This window comes from Budorcas taxicolor, chromosome X (assembly GCF_023091745.1).
Source record: "Budorcas taxicolor isolate Tak-1 chromosome X, Takin1.1, whole genome shotgun sequence".
NCBI lineage: Eukaryota > Metazoa > Chordata > Mammalia > Artiodactyla > Bovidae > Budorcas > Budorcas taxicolor.
Genome location: NC_068935.1, coordinates 78,917,785 through 78,943,439, shown reverse-complemented (window position 1 = coordinate 78,943,439; position 25,655 = coordinate 78,917,785). Strand labels below are relative to the sequence as shown.

General features: G+C 37.5%; 1 protein-coding gene across 1 annotated transcript in view; it reads left to right on the top strand.

Annotated features, from left to right (window-relative positions):
• Positions 1-25,655, top strand: part of TAF1 (TATA-box binding protein associated factor 1) — a 69,836-nt gene that overhangs the window by 24,353 nt on the left and 19,828 nt on the right. The window contains exons 23-32 of the mRNA XM_052662844.1: positions 748-961; positions 1,426-1,591; positions 2,907-3,118; positions 6,368-6,476; positions 6,673-6,771; positions 7,065-7,242; positions 10,377-10,444; positions 11,752-11,874; positions 12,673-12,765; positions 12,850-12,934. Coding sequence (XP_052518804.1) covers positions 748-961; positions 1,426-1,591; positions 2,907-3,118; positions 6,368-6,476; positions 6,673-6,771; positions 7,065-7,242; positions 10,377-10,444; positions 11,752-11,874; positions 12,673-12,765; positions 12,850-12,934 — 1,347 coding nt within the window. The remainder of the gene's footprint in view (positions 1-747; positions 962-1,425; positions 1,592-2,906; positions 3,119-6,367; positions 6,477-6,672; positions 6,772-7,064; positions 7,243-10,376; positions 10,445-11,751; positions 11,875-12,672; positions 12,766-12,849; positions 12,935-25,655) is intronic.

Sequence of the window (25,655 nt, the reverse complement as noted above, 5' to 3'; positions counted from 1 at the left end):
AATTGAGAACTTGGATGTAGATACTGAGAGAGGATAAAGGCTGAAGATGAACACTTTAAATGACTACGCTCACGGTAGTCTTTCCTTTGTTTTCCCTTTGTAAAAGCTTTGTGCGATTCGGTTGTTCTGAGTACTTTGTAAAGATGTGATAAAGCCTTTCCTCGAATGTGGTCTTGGACCAGCAATGTCTACATCATGTAGAAGCTTGTTAGAAATGCAGTCTCAGGTTTCACTCCAAACCTACTGAATTAGAATCTGTATTTTAACACGATCCTCAGATGATTCCTGTTCATTCATATTAAAGTTTGAGAAGCATACTCTAGGCCTTAAGACTGGAGTTTTTCTGTGATGTCATTTCTGCCTGCCGCGCCCTAGCCCCCACCCCCGCCATCCCCAGTGCTTGGGTGCTTTTCTATGGTGTGATCATCAAGTACTTCCTGCTTGGACTTTCCTTTTGTGCATTGGTTCAAAGAAATCAGAATACAGCTACTGCTCTGCTGTCCTCCATATGACAAACGTGTTTCTTTGAGATCCTCTCGGAACTTTCTGTACTTATAAAAATGGGAACATTGAAAGTGATAAAATGAAGTCAGGAAAGGACAACTGGTGTATCCTTGGGGCTGGTGGTGACTTTGATGCTTTCTATAGAACAATAGTTTTGTGGCATGTTGAGTTTTGGGGTCTCTACTCAACCCCAAGAAAATAGCCATTTAGGTGGTAGGGGGCTGTGTCTTTTTCTCCTTGCAGCAGCAGGCTCAGCAGCATCAGGAAACAATCACAGAGATGATGACACCGCTTCTGTGACAAGCCTTAATTCTTCTGCCACTGGCCGTTGTCTCAAGATTTATCGCACATTTCGAGATGAGGAGGGGAAAGAATATGTTCGCTGTGAGACAGTCCGAAAGCCAGCTGTCATTGATGCCTATGTGCGCATACGGACCACAAAAGACGAAGAATTTATGTGAGTTTGACTCTCCACTTGCCAGTGTGATAAAGAGAATGATAATGATGGGGAAGGGGGTGAGGACGGATACTTGAATTTTAGTAACAAGATTCTGCACAGTTGTCCCTGGAAATCTGTGTTAATTGAGAACCATCTTGCCTTTAGAACTTTGGGTTTGAACAGAGCCAGATCACAGGGAGAATCCCCAGTTTGCTGTAAAATAAAGGCATGTTTTAAGTTCTCTTTGGGTCCTTTGTATTTTTGTTGGTTGGTTGGCAAAAATCTTAGGGACTCCTCAGGGCTCCTCATTCTGAGAGAGGTACCCCTCTGCACATGGAAGACTGATGAGCAGGGTAAGTAGGAGTACCATGTAGCCCCTTTTGTTTCAATATTACTTTAGTTCTGAGATGTTTGTTATCAGGACAGTCTTCTTGGTTTTAAGTTTGCTTATGGATCCGTGAATTTTTTTCCCCTTTATATAGTCGAAAATTTGCCCTTTTTGATGAACAACATCGAGAAGAGATGCGAAAGGAACGGCGGAGGATTCAAGAGCAACTGAGGCGACTTAAGCGAAACCAAGAAAAGGAGAAGCTTAAGGGTCCTCCTGAGAAGAAGCCCAAAAAAATGAAGGAGCGTCCTGACCTAAAAGTAAGTATAGTGTAATATGATCATAACTAACAAAGCAGAGAAAGAAAGCATACCTTTTCCCTTAGCTTTTGGCATCCTCCCTTACTGGGAATGAAGGCAGTACTATGGAAAGCTAGTTTGAACTGATGTGGCCACTTGGGTGTTACAAATGCTAGTACAACTGGAACTGACAATACCAGATTTAATCTGGTGTCATTGGGTATCATTTTATGCTTCATCCATTGAAAATATTTTCTGTGAGTGGAGACAGGTGTGGTGGATTTTTTTGACGTGTATATTTATGTACATATGTAGACACATCTTGTTTTTAAATTGCATGTATTAAAAGCAGTGACTGAGAAAACATACAATACAGGTTGCTTTGCATAGTTTAGGTATCACTGTACAGTATAATGTGCAGCACAAAATGAGGCAACTGTGGTACAGTAGAAAGAGCCGTGGACTTGGAAACAGAAGATCTGGGTTCAGGTTCTTGTTCTGCCATTTAGTAACTGTGACCATAACCTCTCCAACCTGTTTTTTCTTCTTTAAGATGATACCTATATCACAGTGGTATTGTATTAAGGAATGTAATACATGGGAAGCACTTTATACCTGGTAAAATTCTCAACAAATGTGAACTGTTAACATGTACTGAGCTCATTAAGTATTCTAATGTTTCTTGTATGTGATATTATATGATACAGTATTGATCCCATTTTACAGATGACAGTGAGGGCAGTTGCACAACTAAGATGGAGACTTATTTTGTTGTTGTTTTGGCTTTCTTGTGTGTGGAGTGTTTTTTTTTTTTTTTTTTTTTTTACTGCACTGCACTCACTGCCTGTGTGATCTTAGTTCCCTGACCAGGGATTGAACCCAGGTCCTCTGCAGTGAGAACACAGAGTCCTAACCACTGACTGCTAGGGAATTTCAAGAGACTTAGTATTATTAAGCCTTTTCCTTGAGACAGGGAATATACTCATTCTGGCTACCTGTGCTGCTGAATGCAACCTTGGGCTTCCAGTAGTCTTTCTTCTGCATTTTTAATGTTTTCATAGTTTACAACTTAAGTTGGGTTAGAAATCCTCTGCCTTTTCTTCCTCACTTAATTTTTAAAGTAATGTTCAGTCTCTGGATTTCATTTTGTTTTTAATGTGTCATTTCCATACATGTACTTTTGTTCAGTGGCTTCTGGTTGAAAGGTGTGTAACGAGTCTATGAGAATAAAAGTTCTGGCCCTGCCTTTGTTTCTCTTCTGCCTTCTGTGTATTTGTTAAAGCTAACATGAAGAAGCCTGCTTATCTCTGACATGTTGATACTTTTCCTTTTACAGCTGAAATGTGGGGCTTGTGGTGCCATTGGGCACATGAGAACAAACAAATTCTGCCCTCTTTATTATCAAACAAATGCTCCCCCTTCCAACCCTGTTGCCATGACAGAGGAGCAGGAGGAGGAGTTGGAAAAGACAGTCATTCATAATGATAATGAGGAACTTATCAAGGTTGAAGGGACCAAGATTGTCCTAGGGAAACAGCTAATTGAGAGGTAAGAGCGGTGGGAGAGATCTGTTGGAGGTTGGCGATATTGGTGGGGGCCAGGGGTGGATGTGATGTGTTCTCTGAAGTGGAACTGAGGACATAGGAACTTTAATGGACTTTCCTCGGTAATTATTGCCAGTAATGGAAATTACAGTCTTGTAAAAGCACTCATTAGGCTCCACCACCTACTTGCCCTTGGGCATGCTACTCAACTTTTCTGAGTCTTAGTTTCCTTATTTACAAAATAAAATCACCCTTTCAAGGGTAACTGTTGATGTATGGCAAACCAATACAATATTGTAAAGTACTTAACCTCCAATTAAAATAAATAAATTTATATTAAAAAATTAAATTAAAAATAAATAAATTTATATATTTTTAAAAAAGATAAAATGAAGGAGACTATATAAAGCAAGTAGTACAGTACCTGGTATATACTAGATGTTCTTCCTGTTCTAATTCCAGGCGCTTGTAATATTTGTAAGGTCCCTGATCTCAGATGTTCTGATAATGGACCAGCCAAAAAAGATTGAGGAGACAGACTATGGTTATACTTACCTAGCCGTTGTCCTCAGAGAATTTGATAATCAAGTAGAAAAGTTTTTATTTTTTAAATTCATTTTTTACAATGTTGTATTGGTTTCTGCTGTACAATGAGAAAAGTTTTTAAATTAAAAAAAAAATCCAACTTTTTAGTTTGAAAATTGCAAACCTACAGAACAGCTGAAGGAATAATATGTTTTTTCTCTAAATTCACCAAACGTTAACATTTGTCACATTTGTTTCATCTTTATATATCTAAAACATTTTCTTTTTTGCTGAAACATTTGAAAGTTGTAGGCATCGTGACATTTCTCTCAAATTCTTTAGCACACATATCCAAAGAATAAGGACATAACAAACATGATACTTGGAGAAGGAAATGACAACCCATTCCAATATTCTTGCCTGGAAAATCCCATAGATAGTAGAGCCTGGCAGGCTGTAGTCCATGGGGTCGCAAAGAGTCGGACATGACTGAAGTGACCTAGCATGCACAAACATGATACTATTACTACACCTAAGAAATTTAACATTAATTTAGTAGTATCTAATATTCAGTCCTTATTCAGATTTCCCTAGTTGTCTCAATATTCTTTATTGCCTACACCCTACTTCCATTCAGGATCCAATTCCAGTTCAAACATTAAGTATTTTGAATCTCTCTTAATGTAGAACTGTCTTCCCCACCTTGTTTTTCATGACATCGAATTTTTTGAAGAGTCCAGGTCAATGGTCTCATAAAATATTCCACATTCTACATATGTCTGTTTTTGTATTGATTATATTTATCTTTGGCAAGATTGCAGCAGAAGTAATATTATGCATTTACTGCACCACATGAGAAAGCATATAATGTCAGGTTTCCTCAGTATTTTGATCATCTTATTAAAGTGGTAATACTCAGATTCCTCTGTAATAAAGATATTTTTTTCCCACTGTAATTAATTTGTGGGTGAATATCTTGTTCTCTTACAATATTTCTCTCAATAGTTTTAACATCCATTGATGATCATTACCTAACTCAGTTATTACATAGGGGGTTGCTTAATTGTTTTTCTAATTCTATCATTCTTTATACTAACTAACATTCTGTAAAGCAGGACTTCTCCCTCTTTTTTTGAATATTACTATGGATTCTGAAATTCTTCCTTTTGTAAACTATAATATATTATCTGTTAACATCATTATTAATTTGAATGCCCAGATTGTCCCAGATTTGATCCCTTCAAGCCAGAACCTGTGTCCTTTTGAAATGAACCTATAAATTTTGCAAACTTCTTTGCTTTCTGGCACTAGATGTCAGGCTTTCCTTGAAATTTCTCTGTCCCAGACCCAGAATCAGCCCTTTCTCAGGGAGTCCTGGTTCCTTTTATTGGGGAATAGTATTTTGGAACCAATATCTAGGTGTTAGGTGTGCTCATTGCCACTGAGATGTCGCTGCCTCTAGGTTCTTAGTAGATAGAACTAGGAAATACACAAATATTGTAAGTCACAACCTCATTCAATACTTCCAATACAAATTATATCTATAGATTCTTTGTCTTTTTCTGTTTTTTCGCTATAGTTTGCATTTTATTTTTAGCTCACACTTTTTAGGTTATTGATTTAATTAAAATCAATGAAAACATTGTATCACCACTATTTGTACATCATTAAGTTTTATTCTTTTTCTGCTTATATTTATATCCTCTTTGGTTCCCAGCATCAGCGTATTTATACATTTGCCCATGCTGTGATATGTGCAAGATAGTTTGAGAATTTGGAGAAGGAAATGGCAACCTACTCCAGTATTCTTGCTTAGAAAATCCCATGCACAGAGGAGCCTGGCGGGCTACGGTTCATGGGGTCGCAAAGAGTCAGACACAACTGAGCAACTGAGCACACATACTACCACCAACAACAAACATGTAAAGTAGATTCAAGATATTTTCTGTAATTTGTTGTCCTTGGATTATATGCCACTGACGTTGTACAATCAGGGTATTACATTCAAAATATATTTATTTTTTGAGTATGTAATTTTTAATTCAATATGTAGTTATATTCATTTATTCTGTTTAGATTTGAGAGTTTTTTTCCTATCCTTGTTAATTTATCAACATCTATAGTAGTTACATTTTGCAGCAAATTAGAAAAAGAAAATAATAATATCTTGATATCTTATGATTAATGGGAAGTAGGTAGTTGGGCTTTTAATGATTGCGGGAAACTCAAACTAGTTTTTTTCTCTTCGGCCACTCCATGTGGCATCCGGAATCCTAGTTCCCCAACCAAAGATTGAACCCATGCCTCCTGCAGTGAAAGCATGGAGTCCTAACCACTGGACCATTAAGGAAGTCCCTAGTTTTTCTTTTCAAGCAAGCTTTAATTTCTTCCTTGTTTCTATTCTGAATAAGTTAAATTTCCTAGTCCTTTTATCCTGAGATAGAATGTTCAAGATAGAAAGATTCTTGAAATTCCTTTAGCCTAGTTCCTTTATCTTGCAAGTAGGAAACTGAGGTAAACTTGTGGCTTGCCTAGTTCTTTATTAATTTGGAGATACTATGAGGTCTTGCTTGATCTGAGCCTTCGGATGTGGATGTCTGGCATTTAGTTTGGCTTTTTACTCCCCAGGCTCATGCTCAGGTACTTTGGGCTTTTTCTTTGTGGTTGATTTTTTTCTGGGGGCTAGAAATAGGGACTGCATGCTATGAAAATGTTATGATTATTACAGTGCAGATGAGGTTCGCAGAAAATCTTTGGTTCTCAAGTTCCCTAAGCAGCAACTTCCTCCCAAGAAGAAACGGCGAGTTGGAACTACTGTTCACTGTGACTATTTGAATGTGAGTATCTGCATTGCTGCTTTCTGACCAGATGGGATTCTCATTAATTCCCCCAGTCCTCTAAGCAGTGGCCCTGATACAGCCTTAGATTCTCCCTGTGGCGTTGCCCTGAGAATTACGTGTACTGCTCATTACAAGGTTTCCAATTTTTTTTTTTTAATTTAAAGAAGCATTCTGATATTTTGTTTCTCCTTAGAGACCTCATAAGTCCATTCACCGGCGCCGGACAGACCCCATGGTGACATTGTCATCCATTTTGGAGTCTATCATCAATGACATGAGAGATCTTCCGAATGTGAGTTCACTGCATTCAGGTCTACAGTATGGATGGCAAGGCCCTTTGTTCTGTCTGATTTCAGATAGAGGGCAGTATAGTCCTAAGAACCTCAAACTCCTTAGTCTTCGGGATATAGTTTTTATTTATTTTTTAACAGTTAGTAGAGGAAACAGTCAGACCTGCTCCATCTAGAGAGATTCCTTTGAGAGTTGATGGCCAGGTAGAGACAGGTAAGATGTGAGAGAGTCTTGAGGAATTGGTTATGGCAAATGTTCTTTGCTCATGGATGGTGCTCGCTCTTGTTTGCACAGACATACCCTTTCCACACTCCAGTCAATGCAAAGGTCGTAAAGGACTACTACAAGATCATCACCCGGCCAATGGACTTACAGACACTCCGTGAAAATGTGCGTAAACGCCTCTACCCATCTCGGGAAGAGTTCAGGGAGCATTTGGAGCTAATTGTGAAAAATAGTGCAACCTACAATGGTAAGAATCACCTGTCTTTGACTGCAAAGGTCACCTTTCAGATCCTTACTTAATTCCTTACTAGTCCTAAATTCAGACTAGATTGGACGGATGGAAAGGACCTACAATGTATTAGTGAATTTGAGGGTTATGAAAATCAGGTAATGTATGTTTTTAATCATTTAATAGAGATTGCTGCTTTTTATTCCCACTTTTTAATGTATCCTCTGGAGAATTTTAAGTATCTGTTGAAATGAAACAATTGCATGGGGTGTATGGGAGGATGAAGTGAGCCTAGGTAAATAGAAGAGGCGTTTGCTGTGGATGGAACCCCCACAGAGTATGTGCTTGTGACTGTATTTGTCTTTGATTTGATCTACAAATATGTTATAGAGGCTGTTATATGTCCCCTTTGCTCAAAAACTGAAAAGACAAGGAGGAAGAAATCTGTTTTCTGAGTATTAAAGAGTTTAAGATATAGTACATACAGCTTCTGCAGGTAAAGGATAAAATTTTCTGATTTCCAGTTGTATCCTTGAGCACAGATTCATCTATAAGTATAGAGATTAAGGATACAGATTAACCATGGCACTTAATAATTGAATTACCTTAGATGACTTATTTAACATCTTATAATCTGTTCTGTTTTCTCACCTGTACACATGGGACAATAGTTGTACCTAGATTTTAATACCTTTCACAAGCAGGCCTGACCCATTTATCTAGTCTCATTTCCAGTGACTGGCTCCCATACCTACTATAGATATGTGATTCCTGCCACACTCAGCATTGTATTTCACTAAATATCCTATCCCATGTCTTCATTCCTTTGCACAGTCTTTGCCCTTTGTAAGGAATGCCCTTTATTCTCTTTCCATTCATATTTCCAGACCAGCTCATATCCTCGCTTCATGAAGATGTATCACATTGCCCACAGTACCCATTTTTCAATCATCTGTGGCCCTTAGCACAATTAAGTCAACTTTTATAGCTCTTATTGTATTACATATAATTGATTATATATTTCATTTTCCTACCACTTTGTGACCTCCTAGAGAGACTATTCATCTTTCTATTCCAAGGGCCTAGCAGAGTACCTGACACATACAAAGAAAGAATAAATTTGTTAGCTCCAACTATCATTCAAGTTGGCAAGCATAAATGCATAAAAAAAAATCCTCTTGGAAGGGGAATGGCAAGGTAAGAGCTGACATTGAAAATGCAGAGCTTGAGGTACCTGTGGGTCATTTAGGGGCAATGTCAGTAAAAATTTGGAAATGATTTTCTCCTTACATCCCCCTCTAGCTCAATCTTCTTTCTTCCTTATACCCAAATGATGGTAATAGTAATAGTACCACCATCAGTGGTATTACTATCCTTCCAGTTATACGACCTAGAAATATTACTCATCGTTGATTCACTCTCCCTCTCCTGCACTCATAGATCACTAAGTTCCATAAATTGTACCTTCTAAATTTTGCTAGAACAAATTCCCTTCCTTTTGGACTCCATTGCTACTATCTTAGTTGAAGCCCTTGTCATCTCTTCTTTGACCTCTTGCAATTGCTTCCAGACTTTCTCTCTGCTGCTTGCCTTAATTCTTCATACTGTTGACGGTATTTTTTTCTGATGTACAAGTTTGAAAAATTACTCTCTAGCTTAAAATCTTCAGTGCCTTTGTATCTCCTATGAGACCATTGTAATATGTCCCATCCAGCCTTTCCAAGTTCCATTTCCGGTTTTTCTTCCTCACACATACCTGTATTCCAGTTGTACAGAACTACTTGTGATTCCTGTTGTGAAATGTGTTACTTCATGTTTCCATGAATTTGCTTACTTAAATGTTTTTGCACACTTTTTCCTCCCTCTGGAATGTTTTTCTACAATACTATCTACCTGGTGGACTTCTCTTCATTAGTGACACTGCTCAAGTGTCAGTCATAACAAGCCTTTCCTGTTCCTTCCTGGTACTCAGATTTAATTGTTTTGAAACTGTTGCAAACCCTCCACAGTTCATAGTAATCAGTATATTCCTCTATTTGCACTTATACTCACTTTTTAAAAACTTTTATTATGGAAATTGTTAGGCATATACAGAAGTAGAGAGAAAGTAAATAAACTTCAGTACACCTATTCACCCAGTTCAGCACTTACCAGCATATGGCCAGTCTTGTTCATTATTTATATTTCCAGATATCATATCATTTCACTCATAGATACTTCAAGCACTTATACCTTATCATATAGCAATTTATTTTCATGTCATTTTCTTTGACTAAACCAAGAATTCTCTAAGGTAGGACTTGTGTCTTATTTTCCCTTTAATCTCGTCATTGAACATATCACAGTTACATGGCAAAACCAATACAATATTGTAAAGTAATTAGCCTCCAATTAAAATAAATTTAAATTAAAAAAATAAAGCAAGTTACATTGTAAAAAAAATTGCTGAGTGAACAAATAAATGCCAGCTAATTAATTAATAAGTAGTTGAGAATAGAGCTGAGGTTTAGGCTCTGGGGAGCACTTACTTTGAAAGAATTAACAGGAAGATAGATAAAGGATACTGCAAGGAAATAGTCAGAATTACTGTTTAGAAGAAAATGTTTTAACCATCCCTATGATGAGCATAAACTAGGGTAGCCATAAGCAGGGAATGTAGGTGATAGTTGGAGGATTTTGTGAAACTCTTGTTAGGGACTTCAGGGAAACTAAAGTAGTAGTCTGAGCTAGGGTGGAGATTGTTTTCTGCCAAAGGCTTTGGATTAGCCATATGCTGGGCGGACATCACAAACCATGAGTTCTGCAAACGAAAATTGCAGTCACAAATTTTGAATGCTAAAGATGATCTCCTTAGTCATCCTTAAATAAATTGTCATTTCCCTAGCCATAGTATTATTTTCAAGGTATTAAAGCCAGCATTATCAAAGGTAGTACTGCTGTGTGTGGATATACACAACTAAGGGAGAGAATTAAAATTAGTTTATTCATCCATATTATGCATCTGGTATGTGTTAGGCACTGAAAAATGGAGGTAAGACTGATACATCTCTCTGACTCAGCAGCTAGGTTGGTGCAAGTCTGGAGAGGTGTTGGTACTCTTGCTTCCCGTGTCCGTGGTCTCATCTCTTCCTGTTTGTTTCTCTGTAATCTAGGGCCAAAGCACTCACTGACCCAGATCTCTCAATCAATGCTGGATCTCTGTGATGAAAAACTTAAAGAGGTAAGACATTTAAAATGAGAGAAAGGCAGTAGAATTTGAAGCTGACAGGTACCAGAATTGAGGAAGTAGGAAATGTAACAGAAGATTAGCAAAATAAGGGAGAAGCAGGTCTTTCATACATTAGAGTCTGGAGGGAACCTTAGAAATCATATAGTCTAATTCCCTCCCTTTTGTTGATGGAAAAACTGAGGTCCATAGGAGAAACTAACTTGTCTTGGGCATCGTGGCTGTTAAATAGTAGAGCTAGGATTAAAATCTAAAATCCACATAACACTTTAGAAAGGGCTAAGGAAATTGACTTCCTGGAAAGCCAGCTGAAGCTAAGAGACTGTTTTGGCAGGGATAAATTTTAATTTTTAAAAGATGATCTGTATTTTATCTTCTTAACAACAACAAAATATGGCAGCTGTGCAGGCCTAAAAAATATAAATGTGATGATGTTAATATTGAAGTAGAAATTTCGTAAAAGAAGATTGCCAAATGGCCAATAAACATGAAAAGATTATAAGTTTGGTTTATCACTGTGGAAATAAAAATTCAAACCAGTTAAACCAGTTAATACTTCATACCCACTTAGAAAGGCTAAAAAAGAAAAAAAACTTAAACAAAAGACATGGTCTTCCCTGGTGGTCCAGTGGTTAAGAATCCAACTGTCAATGCAGGGGACACAGGTTTGATTCCTAGTGGGGGAAGATTCCACATGCCACAGGGCAACTAAGCCTGTGTACCACAGCTGCTGAGCCCAAGCTCTAGAGCCCGTGCTCTACAACAGGAGAAGCCCATGATAATTTTTAAGAAGATTTGAGTTTCAGTGGGTTAAGACATGGAGCAATTGATACACAGACTTTTTTGTAGTATAGTCGGTCTAAAATGAATTTATTGGGTTAGATTCCCTTGTATAAATAATAAAATTTATTGGGTTAGATTCCCTTGTATAAAAGTTACTAATCAATAATAATGTGTTCAGTGTTTTCAGTGATAGTTTTACAGCAAAAAGAGTGTGATATTAAAACTTAATTTGGTGAAGATGTTTTTGTTGTGGGAACTACGCTGTTGTTTCCCAAGGGTGTATATTTTTGATGATCTACAAGAATAGAAGATAGAATACCTATAAGAATGGTTGACACATCTCTTTTGATCCTTTTACTGGAGTATTATTTCTTAGCTGAATTTTTGTCTGGAACAGATGAGTTTACAATTCAAAGTTAGACTTTTTGGGACAAGAGAAATATTAATTGGCCTTAATACTCTATGATGATTATACCTCAGGGAAGCCTTTATGTTTCCTTTGCTTTGTTTCATGTCAGAAAGAAGATAAATTGGCTCGTTTAGAGAAAGCAATCAACCCCTTGCTGGATGATGATGACCAAGTGGCATTTTCTTTTATTCTGGACAACATTGTCACCCAGAAAATGATGGCAGTTCCAGATGTAAGTGGTCTGTATGTTGAATATTGTGAAGATAGTACAAAGGAAAGGAAAGGACAAAAGAGTGTCTGTATGTGTGTGTATCATTGGGGAGTCTGGAGTGTGGTGTTTGTCAATTCAAACTGGTATGTAATTTTTTTCTTTTTTTCAAACTGGTATATAATTTTAAAAAGAAACCTTTTTGCTGTATGAGTGCATTATCATTGAAATCAAAGATGCCAGGAATCTGTGATATAGAGAGGTTCTTTATTCCTGTTGTTGACATTCAGTATTTAATGCTTCTGAGTAGCTTGGGAGAGAAATTAGGATGCCAGGTAATATGGGACGCTTTGGATTTAGAGGTGCTTCTTAACAAAAGAGAGTTTGATAATTACCCAGCATTTGTTGTCTTCTGTTTCAGTTTTTCCCTTTTGCAACTTTATGACAGGGCTACCATGTTGGGTCTCTATATCATTTTGTTGTAATGATCTTCCCTAGGGAATTCTGAACTGAGTTTCCTTTTGTGTTATAGGCATATGTTGTGTATGTAGTAATGCTGTGAACCCTCTGCAATGGGACTAGGGGATGCGAGATTTTAATTGTGAATATAGAGCAGGGGTCCTTACCCTGTCAGGGCACATGAACCCTTAAAAGAATCCATGAACCTCTTAAATTATATGCAAAGTTTTGTATGATAATGTGTCTTTCTGGGAAAAGGGTCCATAGCTTTTGTCAGGGTCTTAACATTATGACCCAGTGAAGGTTGAGAAGCTCTGGTATAAAGAATGGTTTCCATTTAATTTCTCATGCTTTTTTTACTAGTCTTGGCCGTTTCATCACCCAGTTAATAAGAAGTTTGTTCCAGATTATTACAAAGTAATTGTCAGTCCAATGGATTTAGAGACCATACGTAAAGTGAGTGATTTGATCTAAAATATCTTTTTGGAAGCAAGTAACTTTATATGTGTATCTGAGTCCCTTGATTTCTTTTAATCACAGAATATCTCCAAGCACAAATATCAGAGTCGGGAGAGCTTTCTAGACGATGTCAACCTTATTCTGGCTAACAGTGTTAAATACAATGGTGAGTATTTCTACTTTTTTTCTCTTTCCATCAGTATATCCACCCAACATTAGTTAGCATTATTAAAAGTTAAGTGCATAAAGCAGGCTTGAGCTGTGATAGTCAGCAGAGTCAATCAAGTGACTTAACTCTGCTTTTTTAAAAAAAGACATATTTTAGTGTGTTCTGTAAAGTTTGCTAATAATGTTTAATGATGACAAAGCAATGTACATTTATTTTCTAAACTTAAAAAGCACAGACAAATGAAATGAGAATAAAAATCATGTGGATGATCATCACTACTTTCCATAAGTTGTGAAAGCTTACCTATTCCCCAGGCCCTTTGATGGAACTTAGGGAAATGTGTTAACATAACATAGACCATGGTGTGCTTCCTTAGAGCATGGAATTCCTGCTCAGTATATGAACTGATTGAATGATATGTGTCAGATTCTGTGCTAGCTACTCCCATCTACTGATGGGAAAGACATCACTGTCCTCATGTAATTCACAGTCCAGTCAGTGAAGAGAAACAGTTAAAATGCAGCTTATCAGGGGCTATATTAGAAGGATGTATGAAGTGCTCTAGAGGAGAGGAAGGAGCACCTTCACCTAGGGGTTAGGAAGGCTTTGTAAACAAATTACTAAAGTTCAGTTTTGAACAGCTCACTTGTTAAATAAACATCTATTGAGTACTTAGTATGTGCTGGCACTGATAGATATTACAAATATAAAATCATATGTTCTCTGCCCCCAAATTGGTTATAGTTTAGTTGGGAAAACAAAAGAAAAATCACAGAACTTGTTAATGCTAGATGCATGCACAGAATGCCAAAGTAAAACAGAAACAAAATATCTTAATCAGAGTGGGATGAGAGGAAGCTTCCTATAATAGAATTTTCTTAAGCTGAGTTCTAAAGGATCAGTGGAGTTTACTGAGCAAAGGATGTGGAGGAGACAGCATTATAGGCAGAGAGAATAGCAATATGTGAAGGCACAGAAGCCTGAAATTACATCTTGAGTTTAAGAAATGAGTTATTGGGGTTGCAATTAAGTGTAGAGTTAAATGTAGTGAATGACTGGTTATGTGTAGAGAAGTAGATGTCAAATCATAAGAGGACCTAGTGTATGCCATATATCATACTTAAGAGTTTTTCAGTTCAGTCACTCAGTCATGTCTGACTATTTGCGACCCCATGGACTGCAGCACGCCAGGCTTCCCTGTCCATCACCAACTCGCAGAGCTTCTCAAACTCATGTCCATTGAGTCAGTGATGCCATCCAACCATCTCACCATCTGTTGTCCCCTTCTCCTCCTGCCTTCAGTCTTGCCCAGCATCAGGGTCTTTTCCAGTGAGTCAGCTTCTTGGCATCAGATGGCTAAAGTATTGGAGCTTCAGTTTCAGCATCAGTCCTTCCAATGAATATTCAGAACTGATTTCCTTTACTTTATCCTAAATGGAAGAACACTGAAAGAATTAAGCAGCAAAATGACAATCCCATGTAGCTTGTGAAGCAAAAAAGAAGAGGGAGCTAAGGGAATTTAAGAGCATTGCCTAGCATACTGAGGTCTCAACTAAAAATCTGCATGTCTATATGACTTTTCTCCTACAGTATTCAGCAGCCCAAGTAGTGTGGCTGTTAAGTTCATCAGAAGGGACAGAGAATTAGGAGGAGGAGGTGAAGGAGGGGACAACCGGAAAGACAGATGAGAAAATGGGTATTATGGGTATAGAGGATAGAATATCATGGAGGAATGAAAGAACAGGGCAAGTTCAGGGAACTGAACTTGGCTAGAACCTATATATGTCATTAAGAGAAGTGGTAGGAGATGAGCCTTCTAGTTTATTCCATCTAGGTTGGGTTAAAAGAACTACTTTGTCCCTTGTACCCTTCTTATTGCTGATTGTAAAGTGGAAACACAGGTCATTTATCTTTCCATTATTGTTTCCTGAAAATACCAAAAGCTAATCATCCCAAATTATGGCAATAGAAGTTAGCAGCCTCACAGGTGTCTTAAAATGAATGTAACAAGTAATAAGCAAGCAGGAATGTTACAGAGACGATGCTTGGCCTGGGGATAGCTGCCTTAAGATAGAGGGCAGGTTTATGAGGAGCTTAGGTAAGGCAATAAGAAGAAAAACCCAGAAGATGCTAATTGGAATGAGCAGAGGGCAGTAGACAAATCACAAGATAAAAATTAAATGCAAAATAAAAATGAATAAATATTCAATTGTATCTGGTAATCAAAGAAATGAAAATTGAAGCAGATAAACTATCTTTTTTTTTTTTGCCTATTAGATGAGATTGGTTTCTTTTTTAATGGAAGTATTCAAAATGCTAGTGAGGTAGGTACTCTTACATATGCAGTATAAAATTATGAGACATTTCTAGAAAGCTCTTTGACAGCACTGAGACTTAAAAATAGTTAAGTGAACAGATCTTATAGTCAGGTAGACTTGAATTTGAATATTGCCCCCCGCCCCAACTTCATAGCAGTATGACTTTGGACAAGCAACTTAGACTCTGCTTTCTCATCTGTGAAATGGGGGAAGTAATAATACCCTCCTCAGAGGGCTACAGTGAGGATTACAGGAAATAATGATTGTAAGTGCTTAGCATGTAGTAAGATAATCTGTCCTAATCAGAGATACAGAAAAAGCTATTCACAATAATGTCATTTATATTAATGAGAAATAACTTGAACGGTTAATGTAAAGGGAATGATTAGTTAGTGTGCCACCTGCATGATAGATTATTGTGTAAAGATTGAAAGCTTATTCTAAAAAACTAATGACAAAAGTGCTTAGAATGTTAAGTGAGAAAAGTAAAACACATCACTTTAATTTCATCTCAGTTATGCTTTTTATGAAAAGATAACATACATTTTTAAAAAAGTGATGATAATAGTGGTTATTTCTGAGATGTAAGGTTAGGATTATCTTCATGTTCATCTTTTGTAGTTTTCCAAGTTTTCTACTGGTATGGAAAGCAGGAAACTCTTTCGAGAGGAGATAGTTTTTGAGTAAAATTTAAAGGATGATGATTATTGCAGCTAATTCTTTATTGAGCACCTGCTGTGCTGAGCAGATAGTCAAGTGGAGAAAGGTAGGGAAGAACTTCCAGATAGAGAGTGCAAATGCTAGAAAGATGAGAGCACCTTGGACAGGGAAGTGCAGAAAGTTGAGTTTGGGTATGGTGCAGAGTGGGAGCTAGTTTGGGTGTTAATAAAGGTGTTTTTAAAGTTCAGTTCAGTTCAGTCATTCAGTCGTGTCCAACTCTTTGCGACCCCATGAATCACAGCACGCCAGGCCTCCCTGTCCATCACTAACTCCCGGAGTTCACTTAGACTGACGTCCATCGAGTCCGTGATGCCATCCAGCCATCTCATCCTCTGTCGTCCCCTTCTCCTCCTGCCCCCAATCCCTCCCAGCATCAGAGTCTTTTCCAGTGAGTCAACCCTTCGCATGAGGTGGCCGAAGTATTGGAGTTTCAGCTTTGGCATCAGTCCTTCCAGTGAAGTTAGGTGGGGCCAAATCATGAAAGGTGCCTAGTATGTCTCACTAAGCCTTTAAAAGGACAAATCACCAATAAAGAAACTATTGACAACCATCCAAGTTAAAGCAGTGAGAGCTTGAGCTCAGTTATGAAGCAATAAAAATGGAAAGATGGGGACAGATGGTAGAGATACTGAGGAAATAGAATTGATAACCTTCATAAATGGTTGGAAATTGAGGGTATAGGTAAAGGACTGCTGCTAAGTCACTTCAGTCGTGTACGACCCCATAGACGGCAGCCCACCAGGCTCTCCCGTCCCTGGGATTCTCCAGGCAAGAACACTGGAGTGGGTTGCCATTTCCTTCTCCAATGCGTGAAAGTGAAGTTGCTCAGTCGTGTCCGACTCTTTGCGACCCCATAGACTGCACTCTACCAGGCTCCTCCATCCATGGGATTTTCCAGGCAAGAGTACTGGAGTAGGTTGCCATTGCCTTCTCCAAGGTAAAGGACAGGGAGAATTAAAAATGATGCCAAGTACTCCTGTTTTCTTGGTGAAAACATAAATTGGTACAAACTTTTTAGAGGACAATAAATGTATATTCCCTTTGACTAAGCAAGTTCATCTCAAAGGAATATTCATACAAGTTTGCAAAGGCATATGTGCAAATGTACGTATGTTTGTAACTGCAACTTTGTAATTAAGAAAACAGCATTCTAAAATATCCAACAATAAGAAATTATTAATAGTTAAACTGTGGTACCTACTGTTTAGCCATCAGAATGGTAGATTAGCTAACAAATAAAGCTGTATCTTGTATATGCTGATACCCAAATATATCCAAGATATGTATTGATGAAAACTAGATCACTCAACAGTATATATAGAAGGATTTGTAAATTTAGATCCTATGGAGGCCAGACAGGTAACATAAATGAGTGAAATGGGCTCAGTAGTAATGATGAACTGAAGAGCCCATCTAAAGGGCTCAGTCACTATTTAGTTCAATTGTTGTCATAAGGCAGAATTACTAAAGGGAGAGGTGGAGGATAATCTTCACTTTATGCTTTTTTGTACTTAGGTGTTTGAATTTTTTTTAATTGAGAATGAAGTACTTTTGTTAATTTAAAAAATCTGGTTTTTGGAAGGGTGGATAAGTCAGATGACATTCAGAATTCTGACTTGGGCAAACTGGTGGTATCATTGACTAATATAGTCGTCCCTCGATGTCCAGACTCCCAGGGATACCAAAATCTGTAGATGCTCAAGTCACTTATAAATTGGCATAGTATTTGCATCTAACTGTCACACATTCTCCCATATACTTTAAATCATCTCTAGATTACTTACAATACCTATACAATGTAAATGCTATGTAAATAGTTGCAAATACAATGTAAATAGTTTCCAGTGTGCAGAAAAATCAAGTTTTGCAATTTGGAACTTTCTGAAAGTTTTTTCACAAATGTTTTTGCCCAATGATTCCGTCATTGTGGAACCCATGGATACAGAGGGCTGACTATAATAGGAAATAAAGGAGGAGTAGTTTTGGAGGAAAAGTGGTAGAGGTCAATTTGGGCTGTGTTGTATTGAGGTAGGATATCCAAGTAAAGACTTTGAGTAGATAATAGAGGTCCAGAGCTCAGAAGAGAAGTCTGTACTGTTTGTATATATGGATATTTTTTCAAATCATCAGCATATAAAAATATAAGTTGATGAGTTCAAATAGGGAGTCAGGTACATTCCTTGAACCCCCTGATGCTGTAGCTGAAATACACTTGTATGTCTTTGTGGGTAGAAAGACCATAGCTTTATCAGATTTTCAAAGTTATATGTGACCCAAAAAGGTTAAGAACCACTGTTAAGAGATAATGTAGGATGAGAATATATTTGACAGATACCAAACCAGCATTTAAGGGACAGGGTGGAGAATACTGGGGAGTGACCAGGATGAAAAAAAAAGGAAAACCAGAAGAGAATAATGCTCTAGAAACCTAGAGAATAGGAAAATGGCCAACAGATCAAGTGCTACAGAGAAGATCAAAGAGAATGGTCATTAGAAGAGCTAGTTCAGTGCAGTGGTAGAATCAAAAGCCAGACTACAGAGGATATGAGTGAATGAGAATTTAAAAAGTAGAGGGTGAAATTTGCCTAAGAAGGGAAGAAGGAAGACTGTAATCAATGTGTTAGAAGGGACAAGTCAGTTGGACAGAGGGGATCTTTGTATAGATGAAAGAGAAGAAAATAAAGAATATGAGATAAGATCCCTGTGAGAATGGGAATATAAACATTGAGAATGTTTCTGCCCAGTAGCGTCTCATTTTCTCTGCAAAATAGCAAACGGTCTTTTGCTAAGAATGAGTGAGGTGGTGGGAGAGAGAATTTGAAGAGAAATGTAGATAAAGGTTTGAATTAATACAAATTTTGTATTAGGGAAAATCTGTTTATAGTTTAACATGTTTCAAATTTCTTACCAAGTTATTTTAAATCCCCCCACCCCCACCTCCTGGTGAAGAAAGATAAATAACAACAGTCCTATAGCTTACTTTGGTATACTGCTATACATTGCCTTAGTTTTTGAACTAAAGTTAGGAGAGGCCTGATAGAGACAGGATTTAATGGGGATGCAAGTTTCTTTTGGATGAGAGAGAGAATGAAGAGATTGGACAGATACAAGGCTGTGATAAGGAAATGTAGGATATTGGAATTGAAACTTTCAGAGGTTAAGCAGTAAAATCTGCTTAACAGTTAGCAGTAAAGACAGCATTCTAGACATAGCCATGGATATGTTTGGCTGGAATGGAGGTGCAAACCATTGGCATGAAGATTTACAAGGATTTTGGATAGGTGGTACATATGAACATTAGAGTAACCCATCATAGTGGAGAGGGATTTGGAGCCAAGAAGATTGTGCCAGGTGTGTAAGTCCTTGGTGAATGTGAGTTGGTTAATGATGGTGAGTAAAGGTGAAGAGCAGAGATCTCAAACTCAAGTGGCCTATAGGAGCCAGGCTAGTAATGTAAATGAGTTGCAGTGGGCCAAGTGTGGATTGAGGTAAACTGGAAGAGTATGTATATTCCATCTAAAGAAGCTTGTACTTTACTGCATCTGATTGTTTCCTAAGGAAATGAGTATCCATGTCACTTGGTATCTTAATTTTTCAGGAGAAGCTAAAAATCTGGATTTTGTGTACCTGTGACATTTCCCATTTTTACATATTTGCAAATAGTTTAGAAAAAATTTTTAACTCTGAAAGCCAAATAAAAACATCTATCTACCGGCCAAATCTAGCTCCAAGGCAACTCATTTTCAACCTCTGGCATGGTAGAGAACAAGCCTCAAAGTAGGAGGAATTTTTTCCCCCCCCCCAAGGGGAAGTAAATGATAATTTGGTAGCAGCAGTAGACAGTCTAGAAGGCTGTCTTCCCCTTATCCTTAACCAGTGGGTGAGAGTATAAGAAACCTCTGAATAGGGCAGAAAGGGGTAGTGGTGTCATGAGATAAGAAATGTGATCTTTTTTGTGTGCTAAAAGGATATCCATAATGGAGTTGAAGGCACATATGAGATGTTTCCTACCATCAGGTACTATATACAAATAATACTTTTATTTAAAACTGTGTTGGTTTGGCCAGATATGAACCTGCCTCTATTTCTAATTAATAGTAATAAAGTCCATGTGGAATCTATTCCCTGCTTTAACATTTTGATTTCAAAAAATTTTCTAGCAAAGTTAGTAGAATGATATCTCTGGTTAACATTATTTTGACCCTTTCCATTCAAATTCTTCACACATACCACATTGCATATGGCATAATTCTATAGCATTTTACATACTTTCATTATCATGTATATAACATATGAGCTAAGTTGTACATAGCTAGAATGCTTAGCACTAAGGTTAGGATCATCAGGCAATAAGTGATACTTCACCTACAAGTATGCAGTACATGTTGGAGGACTCAGGTCTTGTACTCGAGGTGGTGGTGATAGACTGCACACTAGTGTTCAAGCCTCTAGGGGGTCTGTTCAGCTACCACATAGGTGCTGAATCAATTGCAGAGCCTCTGTTCATGTTCAGATTACATTTGAAGGAACATTAATAATCAGAGAAACCCAAAACTTGGGATTAGAACTATTCACAATAGTCTTAAAAGTCACATAACATTCCATGTCAGTGAGAATGATACAGATAAAGAAATCCTGTCTGAAAAACACAACCCAAACTTTATACCAGTCTTAGCAAAACGGTAAAGTAGTTGGCAGAGGCCTTAATACTTAATGTTTGATTTAATTTAGGATAAACTGCATAGTCTGTGGGCTTCCCAGGTGGCTCAGTGGTAAAGAATCCACCTGCCAATGCAGGAGACAGGAGACACAAGTTTGATCCTTGGGTCAGGAAGATCCCCTGGAGGAATGCATGGCAACCCACTCCAATATCCTTGCCTGGAGAATCCCATGGACAGAGGAGCCTGGCGGACTACAGTCAATGGGGTTGCAGAGAGTTGGACATGACTGAGCACTCACACATGCCCACATAGTCTGTACAAATAGATGATGCCAAACTATTCGTGATGAAACCCCTTTTCCCAAAGAATTTCCTAACAAGTTCCTCCTCCAGTGTTCTTCAAACCAAAAATTAATAAGAAACCATCATACCTATGATAAGTAGATCACATATCATAAAATCTCAGTGCCTGAAGTTTTAGAATGCTCAGCAGGACCCTACCATCTAGATTAGATAAAACAATAAATTTACCCAAAAAATCTCCAGGGAAGTTTTTTTCTACACTTTTGTTTGAGTAACTCCCAACCCTGTGTGATCTCTAATAGTTCTGTGTATAGGACTCTTTTGTGGAGCTCATCATATACACACGTGCAGCTTAGCATTCAGCCAAAGATTTAAGAGCTTTTCTGCAGATCTTAGATTGTCTGTGGAGTTCCCGCCTCTCCAGTTCTGTCCTGCAATTTCTAACTGTTCTAGCCTCCTCTAACTCCAGTATCTGTTTCTATGGCTTAGACTGCTTGCTTTTCTTGGATTCAGCAGAAAGCCAAGGACAATTGTAGGGCTCACTTCCTTTATTTCCTTTCTCTCAAAAATGACAGTCCTATACTTCCTGGTCAGAAACAGTTATTTCATTTGTTTTTTTTTGCAGTTTTCTGGTTACAGTGGGAAGACTAATTCAATAGCAATTACTCTATTGTGCCCAAGAAGGTCTTTAGGTGTATTGTATTTTCTGACATAGAAATTTCATTTTTATGTAGTTATATTTATCAGTCTTTGCTGTTTAGATTTCTGTATAATTGTTTAAAAGACCTTCCCTACTCTGAGATAACCAACTATATTTTCTTCTAATATGTATAGTATTTAAACATTTACTGATTTTTAAAAATAGAATCTAAGATATAAGGTAAATACCTAACTTAATTTCTCTTCCAAAGAATTAGCCAAAGTGTCCAAGTTGTACTTATGGAATGGTCTGTCCGTTTGTACATTAGTACAAAATGCTACCTTTATCATGAGTAGATTCTTCTATATTCTTTAACCTATTTTGGAGCTTTCTGTTTTATTTATTTGTTTATCTAATCTACACTATTATCACCAGATAGTGTCTCTGATTATCATTCAGACTGTATAATTTTAAATTCCTCTGATGTGACTATCTTTCCCCAATTAGCCTAAATAAACTCTAGGATCATTTTGTTAAATTCTAACTTGTCAGTGTCAGACAGATAATTTTGAAATCTTATTTTAATTTATGGATTAATTTGAAGAGAATGTATATCTTTGTAATATGTTTCTCCATCTAGAAGCTCATGTTTCTTCATTTATTCACATGTTCTTTTACCTTTGTCAGTAAAGACTTTTAGGTTATGTTGTATAATTTCTAGGCGTCTTTTGTTTATTTCTATATATTTTATAGTTTTTATTGCTATTGAGCATCTACTTTTGTTGTTGTTGAGTTTATTCCTGGCTAATTTAAAAGTTTTGCACTATTGTACATGTGCTCCCCTCCTGCAAAGTGGTTATTAAATCTAAAGGTTTCAATCAGTTTGAAAAATAGTACTGTTAACAGGTTAATATAATGCTTAAAGTATTTTTGTATACTAGTTTCTAAGTCTGTAAGTTTGGCCATTAATAAATATTAAGGTTCTTTTTTTCTGTCAACAACTTTCCTTAGATTGGGGCCAAGGTATAAGTATTCCTACATAGAGGTTAAGTCTCACATAATTAAAGAGAATAAAATCTCTTTTGATATCGCTTCAGCCCCTTGCTGCCATCCATTCTTTTCATAGCTGACTTTTTGTTTGTTTTTATTGTGGTAAAATATACATGACATAAAAATTTACCTTTTCAACCATTTTTAAGTTTACAATTCGCTGGCATTAAGTACATTCATAATGTTGTGCAACCATCACCACTATCGGTTCCCAGAACCATTTCTTTATCCCAAACAAGAAACTCAGTATCCCCATTCTCCCATTCCCCCAGTTCTTGGTAAACTCTATTCTACTTTCTTTCAGTGAATTTGCCTCTTCTAGGTACCTCATATGAGTAGACTCATACAATAAATAGAATATTTGTCCTTTTGTATCTGGCTTTTATTTCACTTTGCATAGTGCTTCCAAGGTTCAACCATCCATGTTCTAGCATGGATCAGAATTTCTTTTTTTATGAACATGTAATGTGTCCCTCCTATTCTTTACCTGCCATTCATGTCTCACTCAGCTTTAATCTAGTTTCTACCCTGCCAAGCATACCAAGTGAACAGGATCACATAATTGCCAGGTATAGTGGGCACTTTCCAGTCCCTATCTTTACCTCACCCCACTCTTTGACATCATTGAGCATTTCTTCCTTGAAATTATAGTATGACTGGCTTCATGACAACTTTCAGCTCTTACTTTCCTCTTACCTCTTAGACCATTACTTTTCAGTCTCCTTTACTGAATGTTATTCTGCCTGTTACTACAAGTTTAACCACCACCTCTTTCTGATGACTCTCAACTCTATTCTGGGCAAAGATCTATATATATCCCAACCACCTGCTGAACATTTCCTCTTGGATGTCCCAGTGGAACTTGAAACATGCTTCAAACTGAATATTTTACTATCCTTCTCTATTCCAACTTTCTCCCTCTGTCCTTTACTTGACTCACTCCTTTACTGTTTCCAGTCTGGATTTAATGAGTTACTAGCATCATGCCGGGAGAAATATCAATAACCTCAGATATGCAGATGACACCACCCTTATGGCAGAAAGTGAAGAGGAACTAAAAAGCCTCTTGATGAAAGTGAAAGAGGAGAGTGAAAAAGTTGGCTTAAAGCTCAACATTCAGAAAACTAAGGTCATGGCATCTGGTCCCATCACTTCATGGGAAATAGATGGGGAAACAGTGGAAACATTGGCTGACTTTATTTTCCTGGACTCCAAAATCACTGCAGATGGTGACTGCAGCCATGAAATTAAAAGACCCTTGCTCCTTGGAAGTAAAGTTATGACTAACCTAGACAGCATTTAAAAAGCAGAGACATTACTTTGCCAACAAAGGTCCATCTAGTCAAGGCTGTGGTTTTTCCAGTGGTCATGCATGGATGCGAGAGTTGAACTATAAAGAAAGCTGACCGCCGAAGAATTGATGCTTTTGAACTGGTGTTGGAAAAGACTCTTAAGAGTCCCTTGTTCAGCAAGGAGATCCAGCCAGTCCATCCTAAAGGAGATCAGTCCTGGGTGTTCATTGGAAGGACTGATGCTAAAGCTGAAACTCCAATACTTTGGCCACCTCATGCGAAGAGTTGACTCATTGGAAAAGACTCTGATGCTGGGAGGGATTGGGGGCAGGAGGAGAAGGGGACGACAGAGGATGAAATGGCTGGATGGCATCACCAACTTGATGGACGTGAGTTTGGGTGAACTCCGGGAGTTGGTGATCACAGGGAAGCATGGCGTGCTGCAGTCCATGGGGTTGCAAAGAGTCAGGCATGACTGAGCGACTGAACTGAACTGAACTGAGCGTCACTGAGTAGCAGCTGGAAACCTCAGAGTTATTTTTGATTCTTCCTGTTGAATAAATCCCTGACTTCTAGCATATCACTAAAACCCTCATTATATTTTGCCTAAATTATTACAATAAATAGTCACCTAGCCAATATCCTAGCCTAGACTTCTAGACTTACCTCTTTCTAACCTGTCATTTGCATTTTTGTCAAATAGACCTCTTTAATTGGAGAGGGAAATGGCAACCCACTCCAGTATTCTTGCCTGGAAAATCCCATGATGGTCCATGGGGTCATGAAGAGCTGGAGTGACTGAGCGACTAAACAACAGACCTCTTTAATAATTCATACTTCTTATAAAAAAGGTCAAATGATACAGAAATAGAATAGAATAAAACTTCTGGAGACACTGCTTTGGGAAAGATCCCCAGTGTTCTTACTTGCTGCAAGTAATAAATCTTTCCTTCTCCTGAAAAAGAAGAGAAAAGCTTCTTCCTACCTGCACATTCCTATTTCTGTGGTTTTATTCCCTAGAGGTAACAGTTTGGTGTATATCCTTTTATACTGTTTTCTGTACTTGACTCAAAACATGGTAAATAATTACACATTAGTTTAACTTTTGTCTTTTTTTTCTTTTGGCAACAATGGACATTTTTATAGATAATTATTCTGTAATTTGCTCTCTTTGTTCATGAATATATCCCGATCCTCTTTTTTTAAGCTTCTATTTTGAAATAATTTTAGACTCAAGAAATTACAAAAATAGTCTATAGAGACCTGTATACCCTTTATATACCTTCCTCCAGTGGCAACATCTTAGATAACTGTGGTTCAATATCAAAATGAGGAAATTGATGCATTATCATTAACTAGATTACAGACCTTATTCAGTTTGCACCTTGAAAAAAATCTATATTCATCTGTGCATGTGTATTTTTTATGCAGTTTTATGCTATCACCTAACCACCACAATCAAGGTTTAGAACTGGTCTGTCATCACAAAGAACTCCCTGATGATACCTCTTTGTATTCCTGTCCCTCCACGTGCACGCACCTTTCTCCTTGTTCCCTGGCAACCACCTAGCTGTTTTCCATCTCTATACTTTTGATACTTGAGCATCTTATATAAAGAATAGTACAATATTTTTGAGATTGACCTTTTTTTCACTAAGCATAATTCTTGAGATCCATTCAAATTATTGTATGTGTCAGTAGTTCATGTTTTGAGTTGTTGAGTAGTGTTCATCAT